We start from the raw sequence: 27,715 nt of genomic DNA, 5'->3' as shown, positions 1-27,715 counted from the left end.
ACTTCCGACGTCTCTCATGGTGTGAAACCGGAATCATTTCACCGGTACCGTCCGTCTAAAAGGTCTGAAATATTTCTCCTCTGGTGCGTGACGAATGGTTTTGTTATCAGTAGAATCATTGACCCGCGTTGAAGTCGTTGTTTCTTGATCAACACAGCTAGGTGCAGTATCTTCATTCACACCTGTCCAGACAAACTCCCGTCCCATCCCATGGTCTACCACGACCACGGCCAAGTGCGTGATGAATGCTTCTTCGACATCACCAAACCGCAGTGGTAGCATCACGGTGTGAGTGCAACGACGTTCAACGCAATCGTTGACTAACTACGTGCGTGTCTTACGGTCCATGCAGCGGTAGGATGACTGCACCGGAGGGATGAATCTAAGGCACGGAGTTATTGCCGACCAGAGAAAAGTTACCTTGGAAACGACTTTAAAGCCAGCTAGCTCTCTCTGGGATGTGTGTATATATAGAGAGAGAGAGAGAGTGTGTGTGTGTGTGTGTGTGTTTGAGCGAGCGGGGGAGACTGTCATATGGTCGATCGTTTCTGAGCCTCCGTGCATGTCAAGCATGAGGAAGACCATATTTGCATGCGCCCTTTGGCCATCCTTTTTTATTGTCGTACGAGTGCTTCTTCTCCTCTCGTGTCCTGTGAAGTCGGTAGCTTCCCGATCGGAGACACCACCCACCCAATTCGCCACCGACCGCGCGGCGCTCCTCTCCTTCAAGTCCTTCATACGTGACGATCCCCTGGGGGCGCTGTCCTCCTGGAACAATGCATCCTTGCATTTCTGCCAATGGCGGGGTGTGAGGTGCCGCCTCCGCAACCATCAACCGCGTGTCACAGCTCTGCGGTTGGGGTCTCTCGGCTTGGCGGGTTCCATATCTCCCTCCCTATCCAATCTTACCTTCCTCCAGAGGCTCCACCTCCCTGAGAACCGTCTTCGGGGTGTCATTCCGCAAGAGCTGGGCTTGCTGTCCCGTCTTCGACATCTCAACCTGAGCTACAATCCTCTCGCCGGAGGCAAGATTCTGGTGAATCTGGTTCGCAACTGTTCTCGTCTTCGATACCTCAGCCTGAACGGCAACAACTTGCACGGGGCAATCCCACGCAGCATCGGCCGATGCTCGCAACTCCAACTTATTGGTTTGACGGATAATATGCTGGAGGGGGGAATCCCAAGTCAGCTGGGATCCCTTTCCAAGCTCAAGGTGCTTTCGCTTTGGAACAACAGCCTCAGTGGACGCATTCCTCCGGCTATTGGGAATCTTGCCGAGTTGATCCAGCTCAATTTACAACACAATCAACTCACCGCCTCTGTTCCTGCCGCCATCGGGAACCTCACGTCCCTGACACATGTTGATTTGTCCTATAATTATCTTGCAGGCGGCATTCCATCGGAGCTTATGAATCTTACGACCCTGACCACTCTGTATCTGGATGACAACCAACTCACTGGGGCGATTCCTGCCGCAGTAGGGAATCTCTCCTCCCTTGCTCTGCTTGATCTCTCGAATAATCAACTCACAGGAGGCATCCCATCCGAGATTGGAAATCTTGTCCCCCTGACTCTACTTTATTTGTCTGGCAACCAGCTCGCTGGAACCATCCCATCCGAGATCGGCAACCTTGGGAGGCTGAGGAATCTTGATTTCTCTAGCAACCTCCTGGTGGGAACCATTCCATCGAGTTTGGGATCCGTAAAAGATCTATACATCTTGAGTTTCTACGACAACCAGCTAGAAGCAGGGAATGATGTGGAATGGGGCTTTTTGGCTGCGCTATCCAACTGTACCAAGCTTAGAGCACTGGATCTATCGAGGAACTATCTCGGCGGCATTTTACCGAGATCGATAGCCAATTTGTCTACGACCCTGGAACGGCTGTCCATGATCACCAACGACATAGCTGGGAGCATTCCCGCTGAGATCGTCAACCTTGCTAAGTTGAGCGAGGTATGGCTGTCCTCTAACCTCCTCGGCGGTCCGATTCCTGCAACACTTGGAAGCCTCCCGAGTCTACAACGAATAGCTCTGGAAGATAACAAGTTAACGGGAGAAATCCCGGCGACCCTTGGCAACCTAACTGGATTGTCTACACTTCTTGTGTCCTCCAATGAACTGCACGGACCGATACCTCTTACTCTCGCACGCTGCCCACTGGATACATTGGACCTTTCTTTCAACAAGTTAAGCGGCACATTGCCCAAAGAAATCCTATCCATCTCCACTCTCACCGTGTTCCTCAACGTTTCCAGCAATTCACTGACAGGATCCCTGCCTCCGCAGGTGGGAAACCTGAAGAATGTTCGAGCTTTGGATGTTTCCAAGAACAAATTGTCGGGCGAAATTCCTGGCAGTATCGGCGGATGTGAGGTGTTGCAGTATCTCCATATGGAAGAGAACCTTTTCGACGGACCCCTTCCTCCATCGTTTAGCGGGTTGAAGGGACTTCAAGAATTGGATGTTTCACGGAACAACCTGTCCGGGAGCATTCCCAGCTTTTTTGGGAGATTCCCATTCTTGAGGCTTCTCAACATCTCCTTCAATAATTTTGAGGGCGAAATACCACCAGATGGGATCTTCCGGAACGCGAGAGCCTTCTCGTTTGCTGGAAACAATAAGCTTTGTGGGGGCGTCCGGAATCTGAAATTGCCTCCGTGTTCCTTCCACAGATCCTCCACGAAGAAGAAGCATACATCTCCAAAGCTGATCGCCATCATCTCGGCTGCCGCTGGAACCGTGTGCCTGGTCCTGCTTTTCTCTTCGTTCTGCGCTCTTCGTTGGATACTAAAGTCAAAGCGGGAAACTCGCACCATGACAAGCATCGGAGATCGATATAAGAAGGTCTCCTACGCCGAGTTGCTGAGAGCAACTGATGGTTTCTCCACCGCAAATCTGATCGGTGCGGGAGGCTATGGTTCAGTGTACAAAGGATTTATGAACGGCGTCGTCGACGTGTACGACGTCGTTGCAGTAAAAGTCTTCAACCTGCAGCAGAGAGGATCTTCGAGGAGTTTCATTGCCGAGTGCGACGCGCTGAGGAACATACGCCATCGAAATCTTGTCAAGATATTGACAGCTTGCGCAAGCATCGATTTCAGAGGCAACGATTTCAAAGCACTCGTCTACCAGTTCTTGCCGAATGGGAATCTAGACCAGTGGCTTCATCCGGACGCACAAGGGCCAACTCGGAGGACGCTGAGCCTCACCCAGAGGCTGAACATTCTGATGGACGTGGCCTGCGCATTAGACTATCTGCATCACCAGGGTCCAGATCCAATTGTACACTGTGATATAAAGCCCAGAAACATTCTGCTGGACAATGACATGGTGGCTCATGTGGGCGACTTCGGCCTGGCAAGGATCCTCAACAGAGTTCCCATCACCGAACCTCAAAGATCATCTAGCTCTATGATACTGAAGGGAACCATCGGATACGTCGCTCCAGGTACACACTCATCTTCTATCGTCTCCACCTTAATTATTTCTCGTTTACCATTTGCTTTGACCGATAAAGATGTAAGTTTGGGAAAGCCTGGCCATGGTTTGAGTTCAATCCAGTTACGAACTCATGGCCGATGTGGTGGCATTCATTCGGACATCTCTTTTTGGTTATAGTTTTGCGGAATACATACTCTAACCATGATGATGCAGAGTATGGAGTGGCCAATAAAGCTTCTACCGAAGGGGATGTCTACAGCTACGGAATAGTCGTGCTAGAGATGTTCACGGGAAAGAAACCTACGGATGTGACTGCCCAGAACGGTCTCAGTCTACCTCGATACGTGGAGATGACGCTCCCAGAGCGTGTCGCCGATATCATGGATGCCAACTTGCAGTTGATAATGGAGGAGGGAGATGAAGAAGAAGCACATCAAGACATGGAGCGTATGAAAGCAGATGCAGTGGAGTGCATAATCTCCATCCTTAGGATTGGCATCGAGTGCACCAAAGAATCGCCACCGGAGCGAATGCAGATGAAAGATGTGATCAGTGAATTAGTTGCGATCAGGAGCACGTTGTTCAGGCATAAGGTGCAAGGTGGGAGAAGAGTCGCAATCTAACTCGGAAATGATGTTCCTCCATCGACTACGACAGCGAAGTAAACTATCAAAGTCGAGCACGAAAGTTGCACGCAGGTCTGCCCAAATTTCCTGATGGTTAAGTAACGTAGGATCGGAGTAAAGATTCTGAATAATCAATCGTACATCACCGGAGGCGTCAAAGTTTGCTACTAGCTAGTTTTGTGCTTTACTATTTGGCTTTCGTCTTGCTAGTTGCTGAGATTGTTTCTTTTTCTGAATTTGACTCTTGTTTGTGTTGCCAAGAACCGAAAAAATGTTAGAGCAATGGAGTCGTCTGAGTCCTGATTAAACGCTTATACGATTACTCTTGCATATGAGTTCGGATCATGTCGAGACGAAAAGACGCCATGCGTCAACCTTATTCCTCTTCACCATGGCGTTTTCTCAACCTTCACAGTGGTAACTCCGACACAAAGCTGTTAAGGAAATTAAATGTCACCGGTGGCAGCGCGTTCCGGGCGCCTTCCTCTTCACGATCACAGCATTTAAGGAAATTAAATGGATGTTTGCAGTTCCTTTTCTAGATCGAGAGAAGGAAAGCTGCCAAAACTCATGAAGATTGCTGAATCTTATGATTGACTTGGCTTGATTCGAGCATTGCTAGTCTTTAATAAGTGTATATACATCGGATTCGTTCTCATATCTAAGATATAGGGTAATAGGTTACGTTACGTACACCATTACTCTTACCGGCGAAGCGGCCGGTGCACCTACAAGTCCGGAGATCCCGTCTCATGCGTCGAGCACGCAACTTGTTTACGAAACTCTCCTCTCCTCTCCTCTACTCTTCTCGTGCCACGTCCTACAATTCTGCGCTTCACCATATTGCTTTTCCACGTTATGATATAACGGGTCTCCTCTCGCCCACCGACGAGTTTGGGGCTGGGGATCCCAATCAGGACGGGGCAGGAAACAGGGATCCCCAGTACTTATTGACGTCACGGATCTGTTCTCTGACCCCGTGGTAGTAACTGTTATAAATTGTTCAAATTCAGAATTTCTTTTCAAAAGATTTATTTGAAAAGGTGTTTTCTTTTATTTTTTGGTAGTTATTTTTCAAAGGTCGTGTCTTTTGAGAAGATATCTATAAATAGCTATTTGGGGGTAAATTACATAGACAATTCTTTCATGATCTTCTTCTTTACTCTCCAAGTGATTGAGTTAGACATTCTCCAATTCCTCTCTGAAGATTCTTTATTGTTTGCTCAATACAGATCTTCTAAAGGCTTGTCATATCCACTAAAACTATTTGCATCAAACCCAGAGCAATCTTATTGAGAAGAGGGTGCAAATATCGTTTTTAGGAAAGTGTTTATACACGTTTCAAGCCTAAATATCTTTCCTAAAGTATTCTTGATCTTGTGTTTGTTATTTGTTTCCATAGTGGGTTTTATCCTCTTCTTTGTCATAATGAATAAGAATCAACGATATAAATAGAAGCAACATCTTTATTAACTTTAGAATCATTGTCAACAATAGATAATTTGACCATTCCCTCAGCGGAATAGCCTTTTCTAACAAAAGTTTCATTACGGGATAGAATTAACTTCCCGGATTCAAATATAGATTTAATTCCAGGTTTGCTAAGGAGATTCCCACTCACTAAATTTCTACTCATATCCGGTACATGAAAAACATTAGTAAGAGTGACTTTCTTACCTGAAGTGAAAGTGAGTTCCACATTTCCCTTGCCAATCACCTTAGAACGAACTTCATTTCCCATTTGAATCTCTTACCCTTCCGTGACTTCTTTGTAAGTCTTGAAGAGTCCCTTATCATAGCAAACATGGACGGTAGCACAAGTATCGTACCACCAACCAGAAACCTTGCCAAATATGGCATTCACTTCGCTCACCGTAGCGATTATATTATCATCTCCCTCAACGGAGTTGACTTTTGGTTTCTGGCCTTTTTTAAATCTGCAATCCCTAGCAAAATGACTAGGTTTTCCACAAACAAAACAGCCTCCACTCTATGGCTTCTTAAATTTTCTTTGATCCCTTTTGGGGCCAAAATGATTCTCCTTGTTTTGTTTGCTTTTGTTGGAATTCTCAGGCTGATTCACAACATTTGTTTTTATATTGCAAAAAGAGTTCTCACTCTTATCTCTCATCCTCGATTCCTCCTCGATTCGAAGATGTTTTTGAATTTGCTCCAAAGTAATATCCTTGGAGTCATGCAAAAACTTCTTCCTATACCCTTTCCAAGATGAAGGCAACTTGGCTATTACAGCCCCTACTTGAAAAGGTTCAGGAAGTTTAATTTTTTCAGCCTTCAATTGATTAACAATGACCTGCAACTCATGTACTTGTGCCAAGATTGGCTTGCCATCCACAAACTTGTAATCAAAATATTTAGAAATTAAAAATTTCTTTGTACCTTCTTCCTCGGCATGATATTTGAATTCCAAAGCATTCCAAATTGCTTTTGCAGATGGTTCCACCGTATAAAGATCATAAAACCGGTCCGAAAGAGCATTGAGAATGTGTCCTCTACACATGACTTCATCTTCATTTATTTTCTTTTGTTTAGCCTTGATTTCATCGGTGTCATCGTCGGTTGGATTAGGAATTGGTTGAAGATTTGGATCAAGCACATAGAAGATCTTCAAAGCAGTCAACATGAACTTCATCTTGTCTTGCCAACGGGTAAAATTCGTTCCATCAAAACGATCCAAACGAATAAAATCTTGATTCAATAATTTGATGGTATTTGTAGCCTCCATAGTGAATTTGTATAAACTCATAAGATATCGTTTTTAGATTGTAGGAAAAAAGATATACGACAAAGAAGATGGATATTTTGTAGGAAGTATCATATTGCTTTTCCACGTTATGATATAACGGGTCTCCTCTCGCCCACCGACGAGTTTGGGGCTGGGGATCCCAATCAGGACGGGGCAGGAAACAGGGATCCCCAGTACTTATTGACGTCACGGATCTGTTCTCTGACCCCGTGGTAGTAACTGTTATAAATTGTTCAAATTCAGAATTTCTTTTCAAAAGATTTATTTGAAAAGGTGTTTTCTTTTATTTTTTGGTAGTTATTTTTCAAAGGTCGTGTCTTTTGAGAAGATATCTATAAATAGCTATTTGGGGGTAAATTACATAGACAATTCTTTCATGATCTTCTTCTTTACTCTCCAAGTGATTGAGTTAGACATTCTCCAATTCCTCTCTGAAGATTCTTTATTGTTTGCTCAATACAGATCTTCTAAAGGCTTGTCATATCCACTAAAACTATTTGCATCAAACCCAGAGCAATCTTATTGAGAAGAGGGTGCAAATATCGTTTTTAGGAAAGTGTTTATACACGTTTCAAGCCTAAATATCTTTCCTAAAGTATTCTTGATCTTGTGTTTGTTATTTGTTTCCATAGTGGGTTTTATCCTCTTCTTTGTCATAATGAATAAGAATCAACGATATAAATAGAAGCAACATCTTTATTAACTTTAGAATCATTGTCAACAATAGATAATTTGACCATTCCCTCAGCGGAATAGCCTTTTCTAACAAAAGTTTCATTACGGGATAGAATTAACTTCCCGGATTCAAATATAGATTTAATTCCAGGTTTGCTAAGGAGATTCCCACTCACTAAATTTCTACTCATATCCGGTACATGAAAAACATTAGTAAGAGTGACTTTCTTACCTGAAGTGAAAGTGAGTTCCACATTTCCCTTGCCAATCACCTTAGAACGAACTTCATTTCCCATTTGAATCTCTTACCCTTCCGTGACTTCTTTGTAAGTCTTGAAGAGTCCCTTATCATAGCAAACATGGACGGTAGCACAAGTATCGTACCACCAACCAGAAACCTTGCCAAATATGGCATTCACTTCGCTCACCGTAGCGATTATATTATCATCTCCCTCAACGGAGTTGACTTTTGGTTTCTGGCCTTTTTTAAATCTGCAATCCCTAGCAAAATGACTAGGTTTTCCACAAACAAAACAGCCTCCACTCTATGGCTTCTTAAATTTTCTTTGATCCCTTTTGGGGCCAAAATGATTCTCCTTGTTTTGTTTGCTTTTGTTGGAATTCTCAGGCTGATTCACAACATTTGTTTTTATATTGCAAAAAGAGTTCTCACTCTTATCTCTCATCCTCGATTCCTCCTCGATTCGAAGATGTTTTTGAATTTGCTCCAAAGTAATATCCTTGGAGTCATGCAAAAACTTCTTCCTATACCCTTTCCAAGATGAAGGCAACTTGGCTATTACAGCCCCTACTTGAAAAGGTTCAGGAAGTTTAATTTTTTCAGCCTTCAATTGATTAACAATGACCTGCAACTCATGTACTTGTGCCAAGATTGGCTTGCCATCCACAAACTTGTAATCAAAATATTTAGAAATTAAAAATTTCTTTGTACCTTCTTCCTCGGCATGATATTTGAATTCCAAAGCATTCCAAATTGCTTTTGCAGATGGTTCCACCGTATAAAGATCATAAAACCGGTCCGAAAGAGCATTGAGAATGTGTCCTCTACACATGACTTCATCTTCATTTATTTTCTTTTGTTTAGCCTTGATTTCATCGGTGTCATCGTCGGTTGGATTAGGAATTGGTTGAAGATTTGGATCAAGCACATAGAAGATCTTCAAAGCAGTCAACATGAACTTCATCTTGTCTTGCCAACGGGTAAAATTCGTTCCATCAAAACGATCCAAACGAATAAAATCTTGATTCAATAATTTGATGGTATTTGTAGCCTCCATAGTGAATTTGTATAAACTGATAAGATATCATTTTTAGATTGTAGGAAAAAAGATATACGACAAAGAAGATGGATATTTTGTAGGAAGTATCATATTGCTTTTCCACGTTATGATATAACGGGTCTCCTCTCGCCCACCGACGAGTTTGGGGCTGGGGATCCCAAGACGGGGCAGGAAACAGGGATCCCCAGTACTTATTGACGTCACGGATCTGTTCTCTGACCCCACCGTGGTAGTAACGTGATGTGAGACGTCGAATCCCTGTGTGCGTCGAGACAGACGAGCCTCGCCCCTCCAGCATATATCGTCCCACAGATCTCCTCCTCTGCTGCGAGAGACGAAGCGATGGAGGAGACGGCGGACAGCCGAAAGCGGAAGGAGCATGACGACGACGGAGGAGAGGTGGTGAACGCTGTCAAAACGATCCCCGCCGCGATCTTCGACGCAGAGCAGGAAGTGGAGATGGGGGAGGCAGCGGTGGCGGAAGTGATGAAATGGCTGGAGGAGGAGGTACGCTCCGCCGCCGTCTCCCATCCCCCTTCCTCGCCGTCCTGCTGCCAGGAGGCGTCCTTCGTCACCATCAACGGCAACGAGGAGAGCTGTGGGCCATCGTTCTCCAGCTCCGCGTGCACCGTTATGGCCAGCATCGACACCATCGGCGGCGTTTGCGGCGTGCCCTACTTCATGGGGTGCCCCTCCGACCACGGCGCGTGGCCGTCCGCCTTGCCGTCGATCGGGAAGCTGAGGGACCGATCGGATGATGCGCCGGTGGCGGGGGAGGCGGGTGGGTGCGGCGGCGCCGCCGAGGATGAGGATGAGGTGGATTGGGAAGCAGTGCACGTGTGTGTGGCGTCCAATATGGTGACATGTACAAACGAACGGTTTCCAGTGTAAAAAGCAACGACGACTCGAAGACGGTCAGTTTGATTAGATTACTCCGTAAAAGATGATGAAATTTTGGAGTAATTATATATTATCTTTTAGTTAATTATAATTAATATTTTGATTCTTATATTTTAAAAAATAATATTCAGATTCCTGTAAAACATTGAACTTGAATGAAAAGGATAAAAAAATAATTTCACTATCTATTAATTTCATATAAACTTCTTTATACAACGTGGAGGTTTTCATATGCATTCCTCCCCACTTTAGTGGGCGAAGAATGTTTTACTCCTTGTGTTGGTGGGTGCAGGAGAAAGCTGGTTCGGTACTGCCATCGCATCGCATCGCATCGCGTGTGGGATTTTCTAGGGTTTGTGATACTTTCGTTTAAGCTTTCGGTGAGTATAATTGACTTTCTACTTCTGTCTTCTATGCATTCTTCATCGTATAGGTTTCTTGGTGATAAAGACATATTCCGGTAATATCCTCGAAGTAACACTCAGTATCAACGTAGAGCCTCAAGGTTGACATAGTATATTGCTCGGTGCAACACCTCGGACTCGAACAGGACGATCGCCTGCTTTTGCACTTCCTGAGGTCGTACAAGATGACGTCGCATAGTACAGAGCCACTCCGGAAAGCTTGGAACGATGTCGTCTGCTCTCGCGTTGCTCGAGGCTATACAAGATGCCACTGCATAGTACAGAGCCATGCTAGAAAACTCGGAATAGCATCGCCTACTCCCGCGCTACCCCAAGGCTATGCAAGATGGAGACGCATAGTGCAGAGCCACTCCGAGAAACTTGAAACGGTACCATGTGGTGCAAATCCGTGCAGGTCGGTCAACGTCCACATGGAAGGTATGAGTCGATCACTCGAGAAGTTAGCGGTCATTAACAGACCATGTATAACCGACCTTTATTCGCAGATATAAAAATTAGCCTCTTGACCAACGTCAAAAGTCGGACTTAATACTCAAACTCTCTTTAACACCCACCACCCAAGACTAACTCAAGTTTTAAAGGAGTCGAATCGAAAAATCCTCCTCTCGACTTTGGCTTGTGTGTAGAAACTCAACGAAGAAGGAACAACAACCCAACAAGGAAGGAAGAACAACTCGTTGCTCTACCTCAAATTGACTCTAGAGGCAAAATTCAGACTTGACCTGACGTCGACCACCCCCGCCGAAGCAACCACACAAGTGACCTCGTGCTTTTGGGATCGAATCAAGCTATGCTGATCCATCGGCCACGACATAAGGTTGCTCTAACACTTTGATAAAATCCAAGAGTATTCTTATATATATATATATATATATATATATATATATATATATATATATATATATATATATATATATATATATATATATATATATATATAGTGCTTTTGCCTAAGCAACTCGTTCAACTTCAGGATGATGGTTAACCTATCCATTTTATTTTACTGTATGATGTTGATGGATCTCAACACCAATTTTCAGCATCACACATTTCCATTTTGTTGCAGTTTGCAAGCCTGGAGATAGTTTTATGTAGTATGATTGCTTCATTACTTACTGTGGTTGCAAGGAAATAATCGCAAGAACAGATGCTAATATCCGAAGAACAACAGCTTACAGCCATCATAATGTCATCCGCTAGTCAAAACGCTCAATTCAAATGAGTCTATTACATTAGCTGCACCAATTTCAAGTACTTGGAAATCACTGCTCCTTCGTCGGGACGAAAAGGGGCAAATTAATTATCCCCGAGTTCCTATCCCTGTTATATTGTAACTCTCGGGGCTTTTACGCCGTCGGATGCCTGATCCGTTTCAAACGTATGGTGAGAGATTAGTTTTGGAAGCATACAGATCTCTACAATTTTTGGAATTTGTATATCAACTATAACATTTTGCATATTGATCCCAATCTCAGCTCCAAACAGCAAGCTTCCCCACTGGCTAATAGCTCGCTCGTGGGCCCCGTCAGGAACCAATGCGAAGACTTGATTTCTGTGTTCGATGTCTTGACAGAGACACGAGAGTGAGTGGCACGCCCCTGTTTACATCCGCCGCAGCCGTATGCTTTCCATGTGATACGAGAAGTTTGTTCACGCGAGCGATCCTGCGCGCGATGGCGAGATCCTCCGTCTTGCTCTATCTGAGCGTGGTGCTCTTCATCGTCCTGCTCCTCACCTTCGCCCCGAACCGCCCTAATCACCCCCACCGCCGTCTCAGACTCCGCTCCGCCATGTCCGGCCACGACCGTCGCAGCATTCCCTTCGACCCTATCATCGCCGACATAGAGCGCCGCCGCGAGGACCGCGAGTGGGAGCGGGCCAACTTCTTCCCCCAGGGCCACGCCCCCGCCATGGAGGCCCAGCCCGAGTGGGAGGACTTCATGGACGCCGAGGACTTCATCAACGACGAGGAGCGCTTCAATGTTACCGACCGCATCGTAAAGCTTTTTCCCAAGATCGACGTTAGCCCCGCCGACGGCTTCGTCAGCTCCGATGAGCTTACGGAGTGGAATCTCAGGCAGGTGGAGAAGGAGGTGATGCACCGGACGCAGCGGGACATGGAGCTCCATGACAGGAACCACGACGGCTTCATCTCGTTCGAGGAATCCGAGCCGCCCAGCTGGGTTCATCGATACCATGGTCGGTCTAGATCCCTGCTTTGCGACTATTCTATTCTTTTTCTTTTGCCTGGACGTGAATTTTGGTTCCTGATTTACAGAAATTCTAGGCATTTTCTCTTTTCCGTCCTCTTTGGTGAAAGATTTATTGTTTGCTGTACTTCTTCATTGTCAAGATTGAGTTTTCCCTTTCTCCAGAATACCCTTTATATCATTAAGGGGGACTTTATATTTCAGCAAAAGATGCGATGTTTTACCCATCTGATGTTTGAACTTTTCGTTTGATATGGGAATCTGTTTTGCATTATTTGCATTGTTGCTGTGGATTTTCGGACCTGTTTAATTTGAGATGTTTATTTTCTCCTTATGTCTCGAATTCTGGCTGAGAAACCGCACAGAAGTATAAAAAAAATGATATCTTGAGGTTTGGATTCAGCGGAATCTATTTATGCACAATCTTGATCTAGGAAATCGACAAGTGTTTGGATCACAAAGATTGGAGTCCAATATGAGTGAATAAGTATATTGCAAAAGCTTAATGCATTTAAGTTTGGTAATAATAAACCCTCCCCGCTTCGAGAGAGAGAAAAAAATAATAATAAAAGCAGATATGACGAACTTATGTGTTTTTTGTCTTATGATACTGGTTTGAAGTTAAAGGGCTAAAGCATCAAGTAGATATATATTTTTTTTCTTTTTTACCTTGGGATTTGGATATCAAAAAAGAAATGTTATCCAAAGTTGTCAGTCGTCTTTAAAGAATCATTTCCTTCAACTGGTAGGTCGTCTGTCCATCTCCAGTGCAATGCCCCTGTTTGTACTATAAATCTTTCCTCAAGATTAACAACAAAAGTAAATTTAAAGTTAGTTCAAACAACATGTACTAGAACACAAATTTATCAACAACTTATCCATTTTGAGGGCTATTAATCGCTACTGTTTGGCACAAATATACATAATCTTTTGTCAATTCAGTCATTAAGTTTCGACATTATGCATTTAATTGTTATACACATGGAAGCTTGGTCGTGCATATAGATAGAGATATGGAACTTGAAGTTTGAACCTGAGATAAATATATTTTCTGATCTTTCTGTCTCTAATATATTGGCAGATGATAATTCAACTGGTGATCAAGTGGGGTGGTGGAAAGAGGATCACTTTAACGCTTCAGATATGGATGGCGATGGTCTTCTTAATTTGACAGAGTTCAATGAGTATGTTCTTTGTTCACATACCCATCTGGATTTACATGGTACTGCTCTTTATTTATTGGGTTTCTTTATTTTATGGATGCAGCTTTCTTCATCCAGCAAACACTAACAGTCCCAAACTGATCCAGTGGTTGTCCAAGGAAGAAATTAGGTACTGCTTTCTCTGCTTTGCCAAACATGCTTATAGTTTGTATGCGTCAATACTTCATTAAAAGATTAGTCATATTTGTAGTATAACATACTTTTAGGATGGTAGAAGCACCATGCTGATTTTAGTTCTCTTATTTGGATGTTAATTTTGTGCTTAAAGGCATTAGACTATATCACATTTGTCCAAATAACTTCTTTCACATATGTTTTGTAACTGACTCAGCCAAGTAATTCTCTGTTATCAACTGAAAAAATGTGTTTCCAGCATATATAAGTTTCTGAGGTTTTCTTGTTTAGGTTTTGAAGATAGAGCTCTTTGTTCTTATTTTAATATATATGCTAATAATTTCATATTTTTGTGCATGGTATGTCATCTATTGTTGAAGAGATTTTCTTGTCTCACTAGTTTATCCATTCACTGAAAACTATATGTTATGCTCGAAGCATAAACTCCTTTCCATGCTCTGCAGTGGTGATCTCATGAAGTTTAAACTTACTAATTTCAAACTGCATATATAAACTCAATCTTTTTTGTCTCATATAATGCAAAAGAAAAGTTCTATGCAGATGCCACAGTTTTGGTTTTGGGTTCTTCTTTCAGGCGTCAAGGGTGCGATGAAGGAATACAGTACATAATGTTTTCTTTAGAATATAGCTCCATATGCTTAGCATGTGCTACCTTTGACTAGGATTCGATAGTTTTTATCCTATCTTCTAATGGCTGGTTATCTGTCCATCTTTAATCTGTACTACTCTGAATTCTGCATGTTCAGCATCATGATTGGGGAACCTCCTATCAGTTCTTGGTTGATCTCATTATTGTCCTAGAAATTCCCTTCTCCAACCAAGGTGTTCTCCGATATCAACAAACATTGCAGAAGGGCCTTTCACTTTCATTGTTGTACTTTTGTCTCTATTGTAGTGTTATCTTCAATCTTTTATTTTTGAAAATTTATTTTTAATGAAATATGGGGAAAGATTGACCCACCGAAACTATATAATAGTAAGGAAAAAGGAAAACAAAGTAAATAAAGAATAAGAAAGCCCACAAAGAATTGGGGTTGTGGGGGGAGGGAGGGGACAGACCAAAGAACAGCAAATGGGAGAAAAAAACTCAAAGAGGAAACGACCAACCACTTCGGACAACTGAATCCCTAAGTGCTGCAAGCCAGTCGTTTATCAGTTAAGAAGCAGCAGTGAACAATAAATTCAAGTGTTTTGACTTATCCTAGGAAGCAAGTTGGTTCTTTTCAAGTTAGAGTCTGACAAATAGCATCTACAGACATAAGAAAAATCTTTACTATCAGAATCAATGCCCTTTGTCCATTAAATCAAACCATGAAATAGATAACCAACCTGGAATCTTTTACAGGAAACAACAATCCATAACACCTTGGCCATTGAGCGTTTAAAGAAGACACAAAATACAAAAAAAAACTGATTAGTTCATGCAAGTTTTCTTTTTTCTTCTCTCTCTCTCTCTCTTTTTTTTTGATCATTTATTTTAAGTATACAATGTCTTAGCATTTTTAAGCTTTCTTGCCAAACTTGCATAATTAATAGTGCTTGTTCTAAAAGGCTTACAATCATCAGTGTTCAGATGTTAACAAAGCTCATTCTATAATTGCCTTGGAAATATAACTATAGCCAAGGTTAAAGGTGAGGATTTGCTGTTGCTTCTTGGAAACTTTCTTCATCATCAGTTTCCTCTTTGCTCTAGCCCTGTACTTCAAGCTACTCCATTATGCATGTCCTTACCTTGTTAAGTAATTGTACATTCTATCGATAGCTTTATTCCCTTAGCCGTCATACCACATGCTACTCTTAAGTCCATAAAAACCGTGTAACATCATATGTCGGTGATCCTTCTCGGCATGTATCAATCTGATGTTCAGATGCTTGTTCAATAAAATAGAGATAAAATTATGATGAGAAAGTTCATTATGGCTGATGCGTTAGGGTTTTTAAAATATTATGAAGGCATCGGGGCTCAACCTTGATACTTTTTGACCGAGTGCAGATATCCTTCTTTGTTTATATGACAGGTATATAATTCAAACCTTTCTGTGTTTAGACAAAATTATGACGAAAAGTTCATTTTGACTGATGCATTAAGGTTTTTAAAATATTACGAAGGCATCAGGGCTCAACCTTGTTTCTCTTTGACTGAGATCAGATATCCTTCTTTGTCTATATGTATGGTACAAGTTGATAATTTAACCCTTTCTGAGTTTTGTTATCCTAGAAGATGAGCTTGAAAACCTTGTAATGGCGTTTTGTCATTTAGGTATGCAATTACTTTCAAAGTTTACTTCAAGTTAAACTGTGTTTCTCTACTTTGTCTTTGTTCTATGGTCATCTATTAACATTTTTATATGCCAAAAGATTTTATCAAAATAATCGGGGAAAGAACAAATAAGTAAACAATATTGCATCATATCTGTCAACAAACTTTGGGCAATCCAATTAGTTGTTTTTTAGATATAGCCTTTTAGGTTATAATCCTATCTCTTAAACTAGGAACATCTTTTCGAGTGTTAAATGGATGGTGTACAATTCCTGCAACATGGTTTGCACGGCTAATTCCAATCTACACACTCACTTTTTTCAAATTGATCTTTCCGATTGTGATGATTTTGAAATTTGTTTGGTGATTCATCCACTTATTGACTGGTCAAGTTAGACCTGGTTTATATAACAGATCTCACGCAGATACCAATCCTGATGAATTTCCAGCTTATTTAGCTGACCGTTGTCAATTTCAATCCTATTTTCAAATCTTCTTGCCGATCTGGCTGATTGCAAATCGAAACAATGGTCCTCATCTGCACCATACAATAGATCTGGACCTATTCCTGAACCTAAATTCTAGACTGATTCCAACTGATCTTGATCTTGAGAACCTTGGTATCAAATTATTCATGGATCCTTTTAATACATAGGTATGATTTATATTTCTATTCACGATCTGGCTGATCACAAATCCAAACAATGGTGGGCATCTGCACCATCTAAGAGATCTTGACCTATCCTGAACCTAAATTCTAGACTGATTCTAACTGATCTTGATCTTGAGAACCTTGGTATCAAATTATTCATGGATCCTTTTAATACGTTGGTATGGTCGATATTTCTATTGATTGGAAAAAGGCTTGATGACCATTCTTGATATTCGCACATTTCATGAGTAAAAACCTTAAAGTTTCTGTTATTGAATTTTGTACAGAAAATATTTTCTTGGCAACTTTTTTTTTTTTTGCTAATAAGTTCCAGTTCTCTTTTTCAGGGAAAGAGATAAAGATAAAGATGGGAAGCTTAATTTTCAAGAGTTTTTTAATGGCTTATTTGACTTAATCAGGAGAGATGATATTTATAACCTTACACATGTATCTGATGCTTCAACAGAGGCACCAGCTAAAAAGCTATTCTCGCAGCTTGACCACAACAAAGATGGGTACATGCATTGGTATTTGTTTTTACTTTTGTAAATTGAAAATGGAATTTATTCGGAAAAATTTTGATTTTCTTTACAGATACTTGTCTGAAGATGAGTTGATACCTGTAATTGGTGATCTACACCCATCGGAGCATTACTATGCTAAGCAACAGGCTGACTATGTTGCTTCAGAGGTATCTGCTGATGACTTCTTAGATAATGTTACTGTTCACAGCGTGCCAAGATATCTTCTTCAATCCAAATGCCAGTGATTGACTTTGATAAATCCAAGTAGAAATTTTCCTAGGCATGAACACGAAACTTTTCTTTGAGAAGAGAAGAAAAATTAAAATTTTCTTTTCCAGTACCCAGTCTTAAACTGCTGGATGTAATTTTAGGATTATAGTAAAATCAATATCTCATTTTCTACATTCCATGTTTCAACTCTCCTCAATTATGTCTGCCTATTATCTCAATGAGCTTTGGGGACAGAAGAAAAAGGACTCGAGTTTGGTGTCGTGGTCCTGGTGTGATAAACATATAGCACAGTTTAATTGTTTTGTCTTTCGGTACTTGTCATGGCATGGAAGGTGGAATAGAAAAGTTTAGAACTTTGTTCACAATTTCTCAGGTAATGTGTCGGTTATAGCATGATTAAGTGCAAAATCTTAAATAATTGTACCATTGAGACATTGAAGAGTGCCTGTACAATTTCTTGAAACGTATTTTCTGGAAATTATACATTCGCTAGTAAGCTTTTCCTGTTTGAATGGTAGACTTATATGTTGTTCACATAATGCTGGAATATTCATATCGAAGCTGAAGTGACTTCTTACCTAGTAATTCTTGGCAAATCTGCAGGCAGACACGGATAAAGATGGACGCTTAAATTTGAAAGAGATGATTGAAAATCCATATGTATTCTATAGTGCTATCATTCCCGAGGAAGACGATTATAACTATCATGATGAGTTCCGTTAGTTATCCAGCTAATTCATTCGAGACACTGATGTATATGATAGTAGATTCCTGTGAATTTGTGCTGTTTGATCACCCGGTCTTTTCTCTTTGCTTTTTAGCGTCGGAGTAGCAACATAAGGATTGTATTTGTCTTTCTTTCTTAACCCGGCCGTGTATCATTGATCGACAAAATCGTCCTTTGGATTTTTATCAAATAACACCCCATAATAAAATTTTCCCTAGGGTAATTTTTTTTTATCAATTTGATAAAAAATGTCTTTCATCGCTCGCCTCTGATGCTGATGCTGTGAGACAAATTGGAAACAATATTTTTCACTTGATGTCAGCCAGTTTTGAGTTCCAAATTCTTGAAATTCTCCAAGTGTTTTTATCGGTCGAGTGGATGGAAATACATCAGTTTGAAGGGGTCAGAGGTGGTTGTTTACATGTTTATCTCATCTGACATAATACTGCCTTTCACCATCCAATCACATCATCTGCCTGTGACAAACCATTCATATTAGCTTTGGTTTCCCAATGAAAGGGGTGTGTTGTTGGGCTCTCACTAACATTTTGATTTGGACTTGCTAACATCTTTGGAAAGACGCAACATAGAAAAATTAAGAATGGAGAAAATTACACTTATTTTCTTTCTCTCATCCCATCATTATCATCGTCTTTCTCTTCTTCTTTTGTTTCAAATATCTTAAAGCACTTTAATAAAAATTACTAAACCATCCGACGACGACACGACCCGAGTTTAGATACTAAATAATTGATGTGATCATAAATTACTCTACTTGAAAACGGTGGTCTACACTACAGCACAATTGGGTCAAAATTAGTATCATATCGATCGAATCTAATCTAATTTTGAATGGTAACAATTAAAATTTAAATCAAAAACATGAATTTTATAGGCAGAATTTATGGAATTGGAAACCTAAACAATTAAGACAGACATCGACCAAGTTTTAGATTTAAATCATAGGATTGACCAAAACTAAAAATCATGTGAATTTTTCAGTGGATACTATCGATCTAAACTTTATTGATAAATTATTCTTTAAAAGATCAACTTGAGGGTTTGGAACCCGACACACCATCGATTGTCACATCTTTTCTTATTCATCGGAATAATTCGACTAGTGAGGAGCAGCAAATCTTTTCGAGAGTCACAATTCACTTTAATGACCCAAAAAAGATGATACTGACTTAATTTCGATTTGACTGTTGCCACTCACACAAGAAACTAAAGGTTTAAGGAGTAAATTGGAAGTGGAAGTGATTACAGGAAGGAGACAGTGTTTACATCAATGATTGGCCAGAAACCAATGGGTTAATGGACTAAATTGGATACAGTGTTTACATCAAATTATTGCCTTGGGATGATGATTTACCATCCCATCGCAAACATTGATTGAGCGCGACTTCCAACCGTCCAGAGTTGTTGCGATACCTACTTCCCTCGCCGAGTAAATGTCGATGACATAAATATGACGTCATTTATGACACGAGGTTCACGTTGACATGTAAATATAAAGAATGGCGATGTGATGGATCCATTAGAACGTTTTAGAGACCCAAACCCATTCTTAGTTTGCCTGCACGCACGTCTGTACCTGTCGTCCCGCTGGAGCCCGCCAGCTGTGGTGGGTTCCGCTCCTCGCGGCCATGCAGCTCCAATCCCAAGGGCGGTGGGAGAAATGGGTGACCGGGAAATTAGTACCCGCACGCGACCAGAGACCGGACCTACCAAGTCGCGGGTCTACGGGTGGGTCCCGTGACTGGGGCCTGCTACCGGTAGCCCGACAAGGAGCCAGAGTCAAAGGGACCACCGCGTGGTACAGGTCAAACCGTGGCGGACCGCCGATCCGACGACAGAGATCTCATCAAGCGGCACCTCGACATGAGACAAATCCCCGTGGAGGGCTTTTCCGTCAATTAACAAAGAAAACTGTCGGTACGCTAACCCGCGGTTAAGCTCACCGGGCCACCGGTAGAGGATAACTTGGATTTAGCGAGGGCGTCGTCGGTGGGCTAACCGGGGTTAACAAACAGCACGGGGAAGTCGAGAAAGGGAAGATTGGTATTTAAGCCGAGACCATCGGAGGAAAGACGCATCTCCTCGAGGGAGAGGACTGAGGAGAAGACAGCGGGGTGGGGGCGGGGGTTGGTGATGGGAGAATCGAGCGCGTCGGTCTCGCTGGATGTGGAGCGGATCTCGTTTGGAGGAAAGGTTAGGGTTTCTCAATTTGTGGAGTCTTTTAGTGTGTATTCTCTTTCCTTTTTATCGTAGTTTTCTATCGTGTGCGATCTTGGATCTAGTGTTGTCGCCACCATTATTCCATCTGTTTTGTCCAAAGTTATATCTTGATATGAGCGATAGGTCTCATTATTTATAGGATTTTTTTGCTTCATTTTACTTGTATACGTGATCTTTGTTCTATTAATTGGATTCTCGAGGAGTTTGTGTCTTGTACATAATGAATGGTTGATCGAGAGACTACGGAATGGTTATTGTTACTTGTTATCTAGGCATCCGATTTGGAAATGTGAAGTGCTCCTTTAACTATATATTTGCATATATGTATTTGATTCTTTTTTCCCGACTTGGTGACTGATTGTTTTCCTAGGAATTTATTCTTTTACCTATGTTCTTTTAATGATAATCCTTTTTATCATTTTTTTGGGTATTTGTTCCATTGGATTCAAATATTTTTCATATTTCGTGTAGGCTGAATCGAAAGATAATTCTTCTTTGGAAAATATTTTGTTGAATCCCTTCTTTAACTACATAGGCGAGGATCATTGGTGCATCCTTTTAGGTAAAATCTACCTTTTGTCGGAACTGTAGTGTATTAGTAATATCGACAAAGATGTCGATTTTGTGGAGTGGCTTCCAGGGCTTTTTTTTTGTTGATTTCAATGAATTAAGCTCCTATTTGATGTTACTGATCCTTTTGTTTTTAGATTATGTTGCTTGTTTGTGGATAGAAGTTTCAACAGTTTATTAATTTGGCGTTTGAAAAGTGAAATATTGCAACTCATACATCTATTAGATCTCCCTTATGTTCTGTAAACTAAAAGTGCACGCAGATAAAATAAACCTAGTTTGAACTCATAAAAATAGTTGCTATAGCCAAATTCTTTTCTTATAAAAAATTCTGCACGTTTAAACCACTCATTGTAGGGTATTAAACAAATCTTGTTGTCACTGGTATGTTGATAAACTACACCTAGTACGCTCTGGTGCTCAAAACTTCAAAAGTAACCTTGAGAATGTAACTTATGGTGGTTCTTCCAATGCATATTATCTCTTGTATACATCATCTAAAGGTTCTTCTTGATGTTGTGCCAAATTACATGCCTTGTCAGATTTTATGTCTAGAATAGACCTTTCTTTCATCTTCACCTGGTTAACTTTGTCATTCTAATTTGTTAAGTGATTAAATTTTTGTATATTATCTATATTGCCAGGAACATCATGTTTTAACAAGCCATGGTCCCATATCAGTTGCCGTGTATGGGGATCTCGAGAAGCCTGGACTTATTACTTACCCAGATGTTGCTTTAAATTGTAAGTTTGATGTCAAGGCAATGATTAAGAATTGTTTCTCTTTCCTTACATATTCCCGTTATTTGTTACTCTGGTTACTTGGATCATGAACTAAAATGTATAATTGAATAAGCCTGTAAGCTTTGTTCTATGTTTTGATACTACTATTAGCGTTCACTGGGATAACGCTATTATCCTTTCCTTTCTGGTGGTTATTAGTGTCAAGTGCCCGTTCATGCAAGATCCTTTTCTCTCCATTGATATGTTTATTTGGTCAACATTATTGCTTTTGTTTTTTTAACTGGCATGCTGATCACTACTCAAAACTGCTTACACTGTATTTACACTAGTCACATGACTATCATGCCCTGGATGGTGTATGCAACCATGTTCTTATCTGGCTGTATTTAGTTTATCATATTCATTTACATGAGTTCCAAAGTACAATACATATTAAATTATGAAAATAATCTGTAGTTTCTTTATATTAAATTTCTGGAAAGCCAGAAACTTCTGCACCTAACATGTTGCGCCTTTTGATTGGTTTAGATATGTCCTGCTTTCAAGGATTATTCTTTTGTCCTGAAGCTGCTTCTTTGCTTCTTCACAATTTCTGCATCTACCATATCAGTCCTCCAGGACATGAGGTCCATTTTCTCTTTGTATCTCTGAAATCAAATTCTTTTAGACAGTTATTCATATTTATGTTAACATGATTTTGTTGGTCTGTTTCTTTAAGCGTCTTGCAGTTAGGTGCTGCTCCAATTTCTCCAAATGATCCAGTTCTCTCTGTTGATCAATTAGCAGATCAAGTGGCAGATGTTCTTGATTTCTTTGAGTAATATCATATGACTTTTTTCAATTATGTTTTCTGATTGTAGCATCCTCAAACATAGTGCTCTGTCAGGATGCAATTGGTTATTAGTGTTTTTAGTGTCTTGAAACGTCACAGTTTACAGGTTGGGTCCCGTAATGTGCTTGGGGGTCACAGCAGGTGCTTACGTACTCACTCTGTTTGCTGTAAGTTCCTCTCCAATTATACACCTTTCAATTTCTGGTTTCTGAATCTTCACTAAGTTTATGCATCTTGTTTATCTTGGTTATAGACAAAATATAGGGAACGCGTTCTAGGTTTGATACTTGTATCACCCCTTTGTAAAGCTCCCTCATGGACAGAATGGTTGTATAGTAAGGTATCATTTTTGTATTCTTACAAAGTTATGTTTGCAAACTTAATAATTTATGTTTCTTCTAAGAAGTGCTTCTAAATTCTCAGGTGATGTTAAATTTTCTTTATTTTTATGGAATTTGTGGCTTGATTAAGGAATCCTTACTTCATCGATATTTCAGTAAGGTACGCCAGCCCTCTCTCATGCTTTGAATGTGTATGCTGTATATATTTGATATTTCAGTTTTTTCTTTTTTTTCTCTTGTTGGCAGGGAGTACGAGGAAGTTCACAGGTTCCTGAATCAGATATTGTGCAAGCATGTAGAAGTGTTAGTGTTCTGAACCTCTTTGTTTCTCTGTGTTGCACTTGGGAAGATTGTTTAAGCTATTCTGCTATACTTATGTTTTTCTCCATTATTGTGCTTTTTTTACCTTCTGTAGTTGTTGGATCAAAGGCATGGTGTAAACGTGTGGCGATTTCTTCAGTCAATAAATGAGTAAGTTTGTATTACTTTATGAGTTGTTATTCTACTAAAGCAAGCTAGTGGATATTTCTAAACGTTGTAATGCCCAAACAGGAGATATGACTTGGCAGAGGCATCGAAGAAACTTCAGTGTAGGACACTAATTTTTGTTGGTGAGAATTCTCCCTTCCGTTTGGAGGCCATTAACATGGTGACAAAACTGGACAGAAGATTCAGTGCCCTGGTCGAGGTACTTTATGACGTGTGAAATATTTGCCTGTGGTACTATATTTTCTTCGGTACTCTAAGTTACCATCTGATTTATGTTGGTCTTTCTGTCATCAATTAGTGTGGTTGGTTTGTTTCTTGAAATCACATTGCAGGTTCAGGCGTGTGGATCAGTTGTGACTGAAGAGCAGCCTTACGCAATGCTGATACCGATCGAATACTTCCTCATGGGCTATGGTTTGTACCGACCAAGCCAGGTAAGCTGCAGCCCACGGAGTCCACTCAGTCCATCGTGCATCTCGCCGGAGCTACTCTCTCCAGAGAGTATGGGAGTGAAGCTGAAGCCGATCAAGACTCGGATCTCACTCCACGTTTGAAAATCAAGAAGGTGGCGGTACCTAGCTGGCAGATCGGCGACAGCTTGTGCAAATTTGAATGATCGGTCTTCAAGAACTGTAAATTAAAGATGTATTTATAAACATAGATACAAATTTTTGGTCGTTTGGACTGTAGATACGAGAAGTGATAAACAGAAGCATGTGTCGAGGACAAGCTACCGAGGAGGTGGGGGATCGCTGATCGGTGGGGTTCCATCTGATTCACTTTGTAGATGTGCGATGTGTATATCTTTTATTTCTTGTGAGGACAAGAAGACAATAAAAGGGGGTGACTGATTGTCCTCGATCTAATAGATCATTTTGTATCTGTTGTAGCTCTTTTATTCTGCTACTTAATATTTGGGATGATATTATTTCGGAGGTCCTTGTTGTTGAGGTACCCACCTGTCAATATGACACAGAATAATATATGCTATTTATTATCCTGAAACAGGGTTGGATTGGTGTTGTCTTGCTTGCTTATCTTTCATCATTTGTGTAATAAACCAACACATCCCAAATCCTGTATCAATTTACAGAATAGCCAACCGTGATAGTGTTGCTTGTGTAGGTTACATCTGCACAAATAAATTGGCCCTCAGGTCCTGCCTGCGAGCCTCCTTCGGGTTTCCAAAAGCTAATCGTAGGACTGTTAGCAGCAGCACACCTCAACGTTTCTGCTGCAAATAAGTAACCAAGAGTATAAAATCTCTAAAATAATCATTTGAATGATTTATTTTTAAATAATTTTATCTCTGCATTGTACATAATATGTATTTATAAAATTTAAATAATCACAAAGACTATTCAAAATGAAACGGTCAATCCTACTATAAATCTTTTATATATTTTATAAAATATAAATAAAACCGAAAAATATTCTCCGATATATATAAACATTATATCGAATATTATTTATATAGATCTATTCATCATTTATTTTTTTGATATTCTCATCGAAACTTCATAGAAACTGTATCTCGTCATCTTTGTTGAATCTTCAATCTTTTACTTTAGGTACAATACATCTTTCTTGACTCTTAACTGTTCTCCATCATCATTGTTGTTGAGTAGTCAAACTTTGATTCACTAACGCTACTTCAACCCGTGAATAACTGACTTTAATATGGGGTTGATTAAGTTATGATGATCTTTACTGGTTTCTATGAATATCTCATAAAGAAATTTTCTTTTTGTTGTATGGCAATCTCTCAAACATATCGAATATCTCATGGATAATTATTTTCTGTATGAGATCAAGTACAAGAAGGCATTCTAAAGCAATCTTCTGACAAGAGTCGAAAAGGGTTTGCCGTCTCTACCCGTCTTCGAGGCTCAAAAGTAGTGGCATGTTTAGTGAGGAACAGGTAGAGGGTTTGGTAAATTAGCCTCATGCGAAGACAGTGGTGTCGTCTGAAACTTGCAGTCAACTGAAACCAACTGGTTGTCGACGTTGCCGCGATCGGCCGTCACCGACTCGTTGACGAGCCGAAGCAAGACTTTCTCAAGCTCCTCCGCGTCGCTCCATTCATGGATCGATGCTCTGAGGGCGCCCTCAGGAGGATTGTCGACGATGAGCTCCCACAGGGGATACTTCTTCCTCGGCATCACGAAGTCCTCTTTATTCAGCCTAAGCGACGGACAGTAGTCGCCCTTTCCATCGCCCAGGTAAATGAATCGCTTCCTCTCCACCAATGCCGATGCTTGCATTCTCTCTATGATTCTACTCTACATGCATGCGTGTATGTATGTATGTATTAGCGGTGTTCATCAGGACAACGTGGTGAGTCAGATTAACAGCAAGCGAACAAAGGAACTCACCTTACACATATTGGGAGGGCAGAGGTTGCAGCCATGGGGAGAAGTCTCGAAGTCGTGATGAGGGAAAATTCGAAGCCTCCCCACCTCATCGACATACCCTGGGTTCGTATTGATCTCCGAGAAATAGCTCATGAGCCCGTGGTGCTCGAGAATGGTGTTGATGAAAAATCTATTGGCGTCACTTACGATCCGCAACTCGCACCTGACGATCGATCGCATGCCATTAATGAAGAGGTCGATCGGAAAAGAAACCAGAGTGACGATCAACGACAACTATGAAAAAGGCCGAGCACGTGTATTTGTACCCAAGGTCGAAAGCAGATTTGATGGCAGCAATGGTGTTAGCCGGCAGCGGAGCCCTCCTCAGGCTTTCTACGATCTCTTCGATTGTTCTTCCCTGCGAATGGAACTCCCCCATCATCCTATCCTGCACACAAACAAAGCGCAACCCAGTGATCAGTCCAAGAGAAGAAAAACTCGTGCAAGTAATAAAGAACATGACTGATGGCACTCAAACTGCATCCAAAACCGCAAAAAATACATACCATAGCGGAATTCCATGGCATGGTTTTGAGCAGTTCATCGAAGAGTTGCGTGCCGCCGAGATGGTCGATGACCCAGTTATCGCTGTCGCAGTCGATGATGGTCTTGTCGAAGTCGAACACCACAACGACGTTGGCCATGGCAGTGGCAATGGCAATGCACAGAAATGCGAGGTGCGAGGCAGTATTTATAGGAAACAAGATATGCCAATGGAATGTTGTAGTTAATGGCCTCCACAGCACCTTATACAATATTCCGACTCAAATACTCCGAGAAGCCACCGATCGAAACGTCTGGTTCCAATGTCGGTGGCTGCTTGGCAAATTGAAGGCATAGGATGACAACATCGATCAAGCATATGGAATCTTTCTCGAGATGTTCTCCCTCAACTAAGCGGATGATATATTCCTGGCGTGGGGAATGTCCTTTGTCTTACGCAAGATAATGCTGTACTTCAATTCTTCTTCCTTTTCTTTTCTCAAAAAGGATATACTTGTATATATTAGCTCAAACAGAGTAGAGAGCATAAGCCATCTGAGCATACTTAATGTGTGTATGTATGTTGTGAAGGAAAATACTTATCCTTTTAGGGCTCATACGTTCTACATGACAAACGAGTCATGCAGGGCACATGATGGAAGGTTCTTATCTTGATAAGATGAAATATTGGTTACTTGCATTAATAATAAATGGAAGAAATTAGGACACCAACTTACATTGGAAAGCTTAGATCCCATGCAGCTATATTTGGTGTTGCGTCATCAGTAGGCTAATTATATAATACCTTGTATGTTTTGGATGCTATTAATACTATAATTTTTGTACTTAAAAAAATTATACTAAAATTTTTATAATTTGAAAGTGAAATAAATAATCTTTTGACGAAAAATATTATATATGATACTACGGATCGGTACGAAAGTGATGGATAAAAAGATAATTTCAATATCCCTTTCGTTTTGAAATTATCTTTTTATCAGTAAAATTATTGAAAACATAAGAATGTTAAAATTATCTTTTTTACTCATTACTTTTATACCGATCCATCCACTTGATGTCACGTGTCATGTCTTAGAACACGTGATGTTTTAGCACAAATAATTTTATTTATCCTATTATCTTAGAACACTTGATGTCACAGTAGAATAAATAGAGTTATTTATTTTATTTTTAAAATTATAGAGATCTCGGTATAAATTTTTTAAGTATAAAAATTATGATATTAATAAAATCTAAGTATAAGAATAATATATAATTAGTCCATCTAAAACTTTAGATATTATATAATATTATTTTAGAGGCTATATAATATTCTATAATAAATATATTTTGATTCTAGTATTTGTAATTTTTCAACCTATTACTTGGACAGTGTACGTATGACATGACATGATTTGCTCTGTTTATAAGATTTGAATGCAACATGACATGATTTGCTCTGTTTATAAGATTTCCAAAGCACAACTGCATCGCACGTACGCT

The 27,715-nt window shown here is 40.6% G+C and overlaps 5 protein-coding genes across 6 annotated transcripts; 4 read left to right on the top strand and 1 right to left on the bottom strand.

The window, feature by feature from the left end:
* Positions 1 to 509: 509 nt before the first annotated feature.
* On the top strand, positions 510 to 4,374 carry LOC103996506 (receptor kinase-like protein Xa21). Its single transcript, XM_009417423.3, has 2 exons — positions 510 to 3,452; positions 3,659 to 4,374. The coding sequence occupies exons 1-2, from the start codon at positions 563 to 565 to the stop codon at positions 4,066 to 4,068; spliced, it is 3,300 nt and encodes a 1,099-aa protein (XP_009415698.3). The 5' UTR covers positions 510 to 562; the 3' UTR covers positions 4,069 to 4,374.
* A 4,634-nt stretch (positions 4,375 to 9,008) lies between these two features.
* On the top strand, positions 9,009 to 10,646 carry LOC135618375 (uncharacterized). The gene is made up of 2 exons (XM_065119256.1): positions 9,009 to 10,091; positions 10,208 to 10,646. Exon 1 carries the CDS (start codon positions 9,154 to 9,156, stop codon positions 9,700 to 9,702), a length of 549 nt encoding a protein of 182 aa, XP_064975328.1. The 5' UTR covers positions 9,009 to 9,153; the 3' UTR covers positions 9,703 to 10,091; positions 10,208 to 10,646.
* A 635-nt stretch (positions 10,647 to 11,281) lies between these two features.
* LOC135618309 (uncharacterized) lies at positions 11,282 to 18,301 on the top strand. The gene is made up of 7 exons (XM_065119188.1): positions 11,282 to 11,519; positions 11,612 to 12,335; positions 13,428 to 13,530; positions 13,613 to 13,678; positions 16,964 to 17,131; positions 17,211 to 17,307; positions 17,975 to 18,301. The coding sequence occupies exons 2-7, from the start codon at positions 11,672 to 11,674 to the stop codon at positions 18,092 to 18,094; spliced, it is 1,218 nt and encodes a 405-aa protein (XP_064975260.1). The 5' UTR covers positions 11,282 to 11,519; positions 11,612 to 11,671; the 3' UTR covers positions 18,095 to 18,301.
* Positions 18,302 to 20,146: 1,845 nt separating this feature from the next.
* Positions 20,147 to 24,250, top strand: LOC103996221 (protein NDL1). 2 transcript variants are annotated; one of them, XM_065122378.1, is made up of 12 exons: positions 20,268 to 20,312; positions 20,811 to 20,901; positions 21,554 to 21,653; positions 22,182 to 22,279; positions 22,382 to 22,470; positions 22,592 to 22,652; positions 22,739 to 22,825; positions 22,909 to 22,986; positions 23,073 to 23,129; positions 23,242 to 23,297; positions 23,379 to 23,514; positions 23,648 to 24,004. In XM_065122378.1, exons 4-12 carry the CDS (start codon positions 22,184 to 22,186, stop codon positions 23,867 to 23,869), a joined length of 882 nt encoding a protein of 293 aa, XP_064978450.1. In that variant the 5' UTR covers positions 20,268 to 20,312; positions 20,811 to 20,901; positions 21,554 to 21,653; positions 22,182 to 22,183; the 3' UTR covers positions 23,870 to 24,004. The 2 variants fall into 2 exon arrangements, with proteins under 2 accessions (XP_009415363.1, XP_064978450.1); XM_009417088.3 differs by lacking the exon at positions 20,811 to 20,901 and having other exon boundaries at positions 20,147 to 20,312; positions 23,648 to 24,250.
* Positions 24,251 to 25,087: 837 nt separating this feature from the next.
* Positions 25,088 to 26,408, bottom strand: LOC103996222 (inorganic pyrophosphatase 2-like). Its single transcript, XM_009417090.3, has 4 exons — positions 26,236 to 26,408; positions 25,996 to 26,117; positions 25,691 to 25,892; positions 25,088 to 25,597 (listed from the first exon to the last, which is right to left on the bottom strand). The coding sequence occupies exons 1-4, from the start codon at positions 26,371 to 26,373 to the stop codon at positions 25,223 to 25,225; spliced, it is 837 nt and encodes a 278-aa protein (XP_009415365.2). The 5' UTR covers positions 26,374 to 26,408; the 3' UTR covers positions 25,088 to 25,222.
* Between the last annotated feature and the right edge of the window lie 1,307 nt (positions 26,409 to 27,715).

Source organism: Musa acuminata, chromosome BXJ2-8 (assembly GCF_036884655.1).
Source record: "Musa acuminata AAA Group cultivar baxijiao chromosome BXJ2-8, Cavendish_Baxijiao_AAA, whole genome shotgun sequence".
Classification (NCBI taxonomy): domain Eukaryota; kingdom Viridiplantae; phylum Streptophyta; class Magnoliopsida; order Zingiberales; family Musaceae; genus Musa; species Musa acuminata.
The sequence above is the reverse complement of the archived record's forward strand: the minus strand, read 5'-3'. Positions and strand labels throughout refer to the sequence as shown.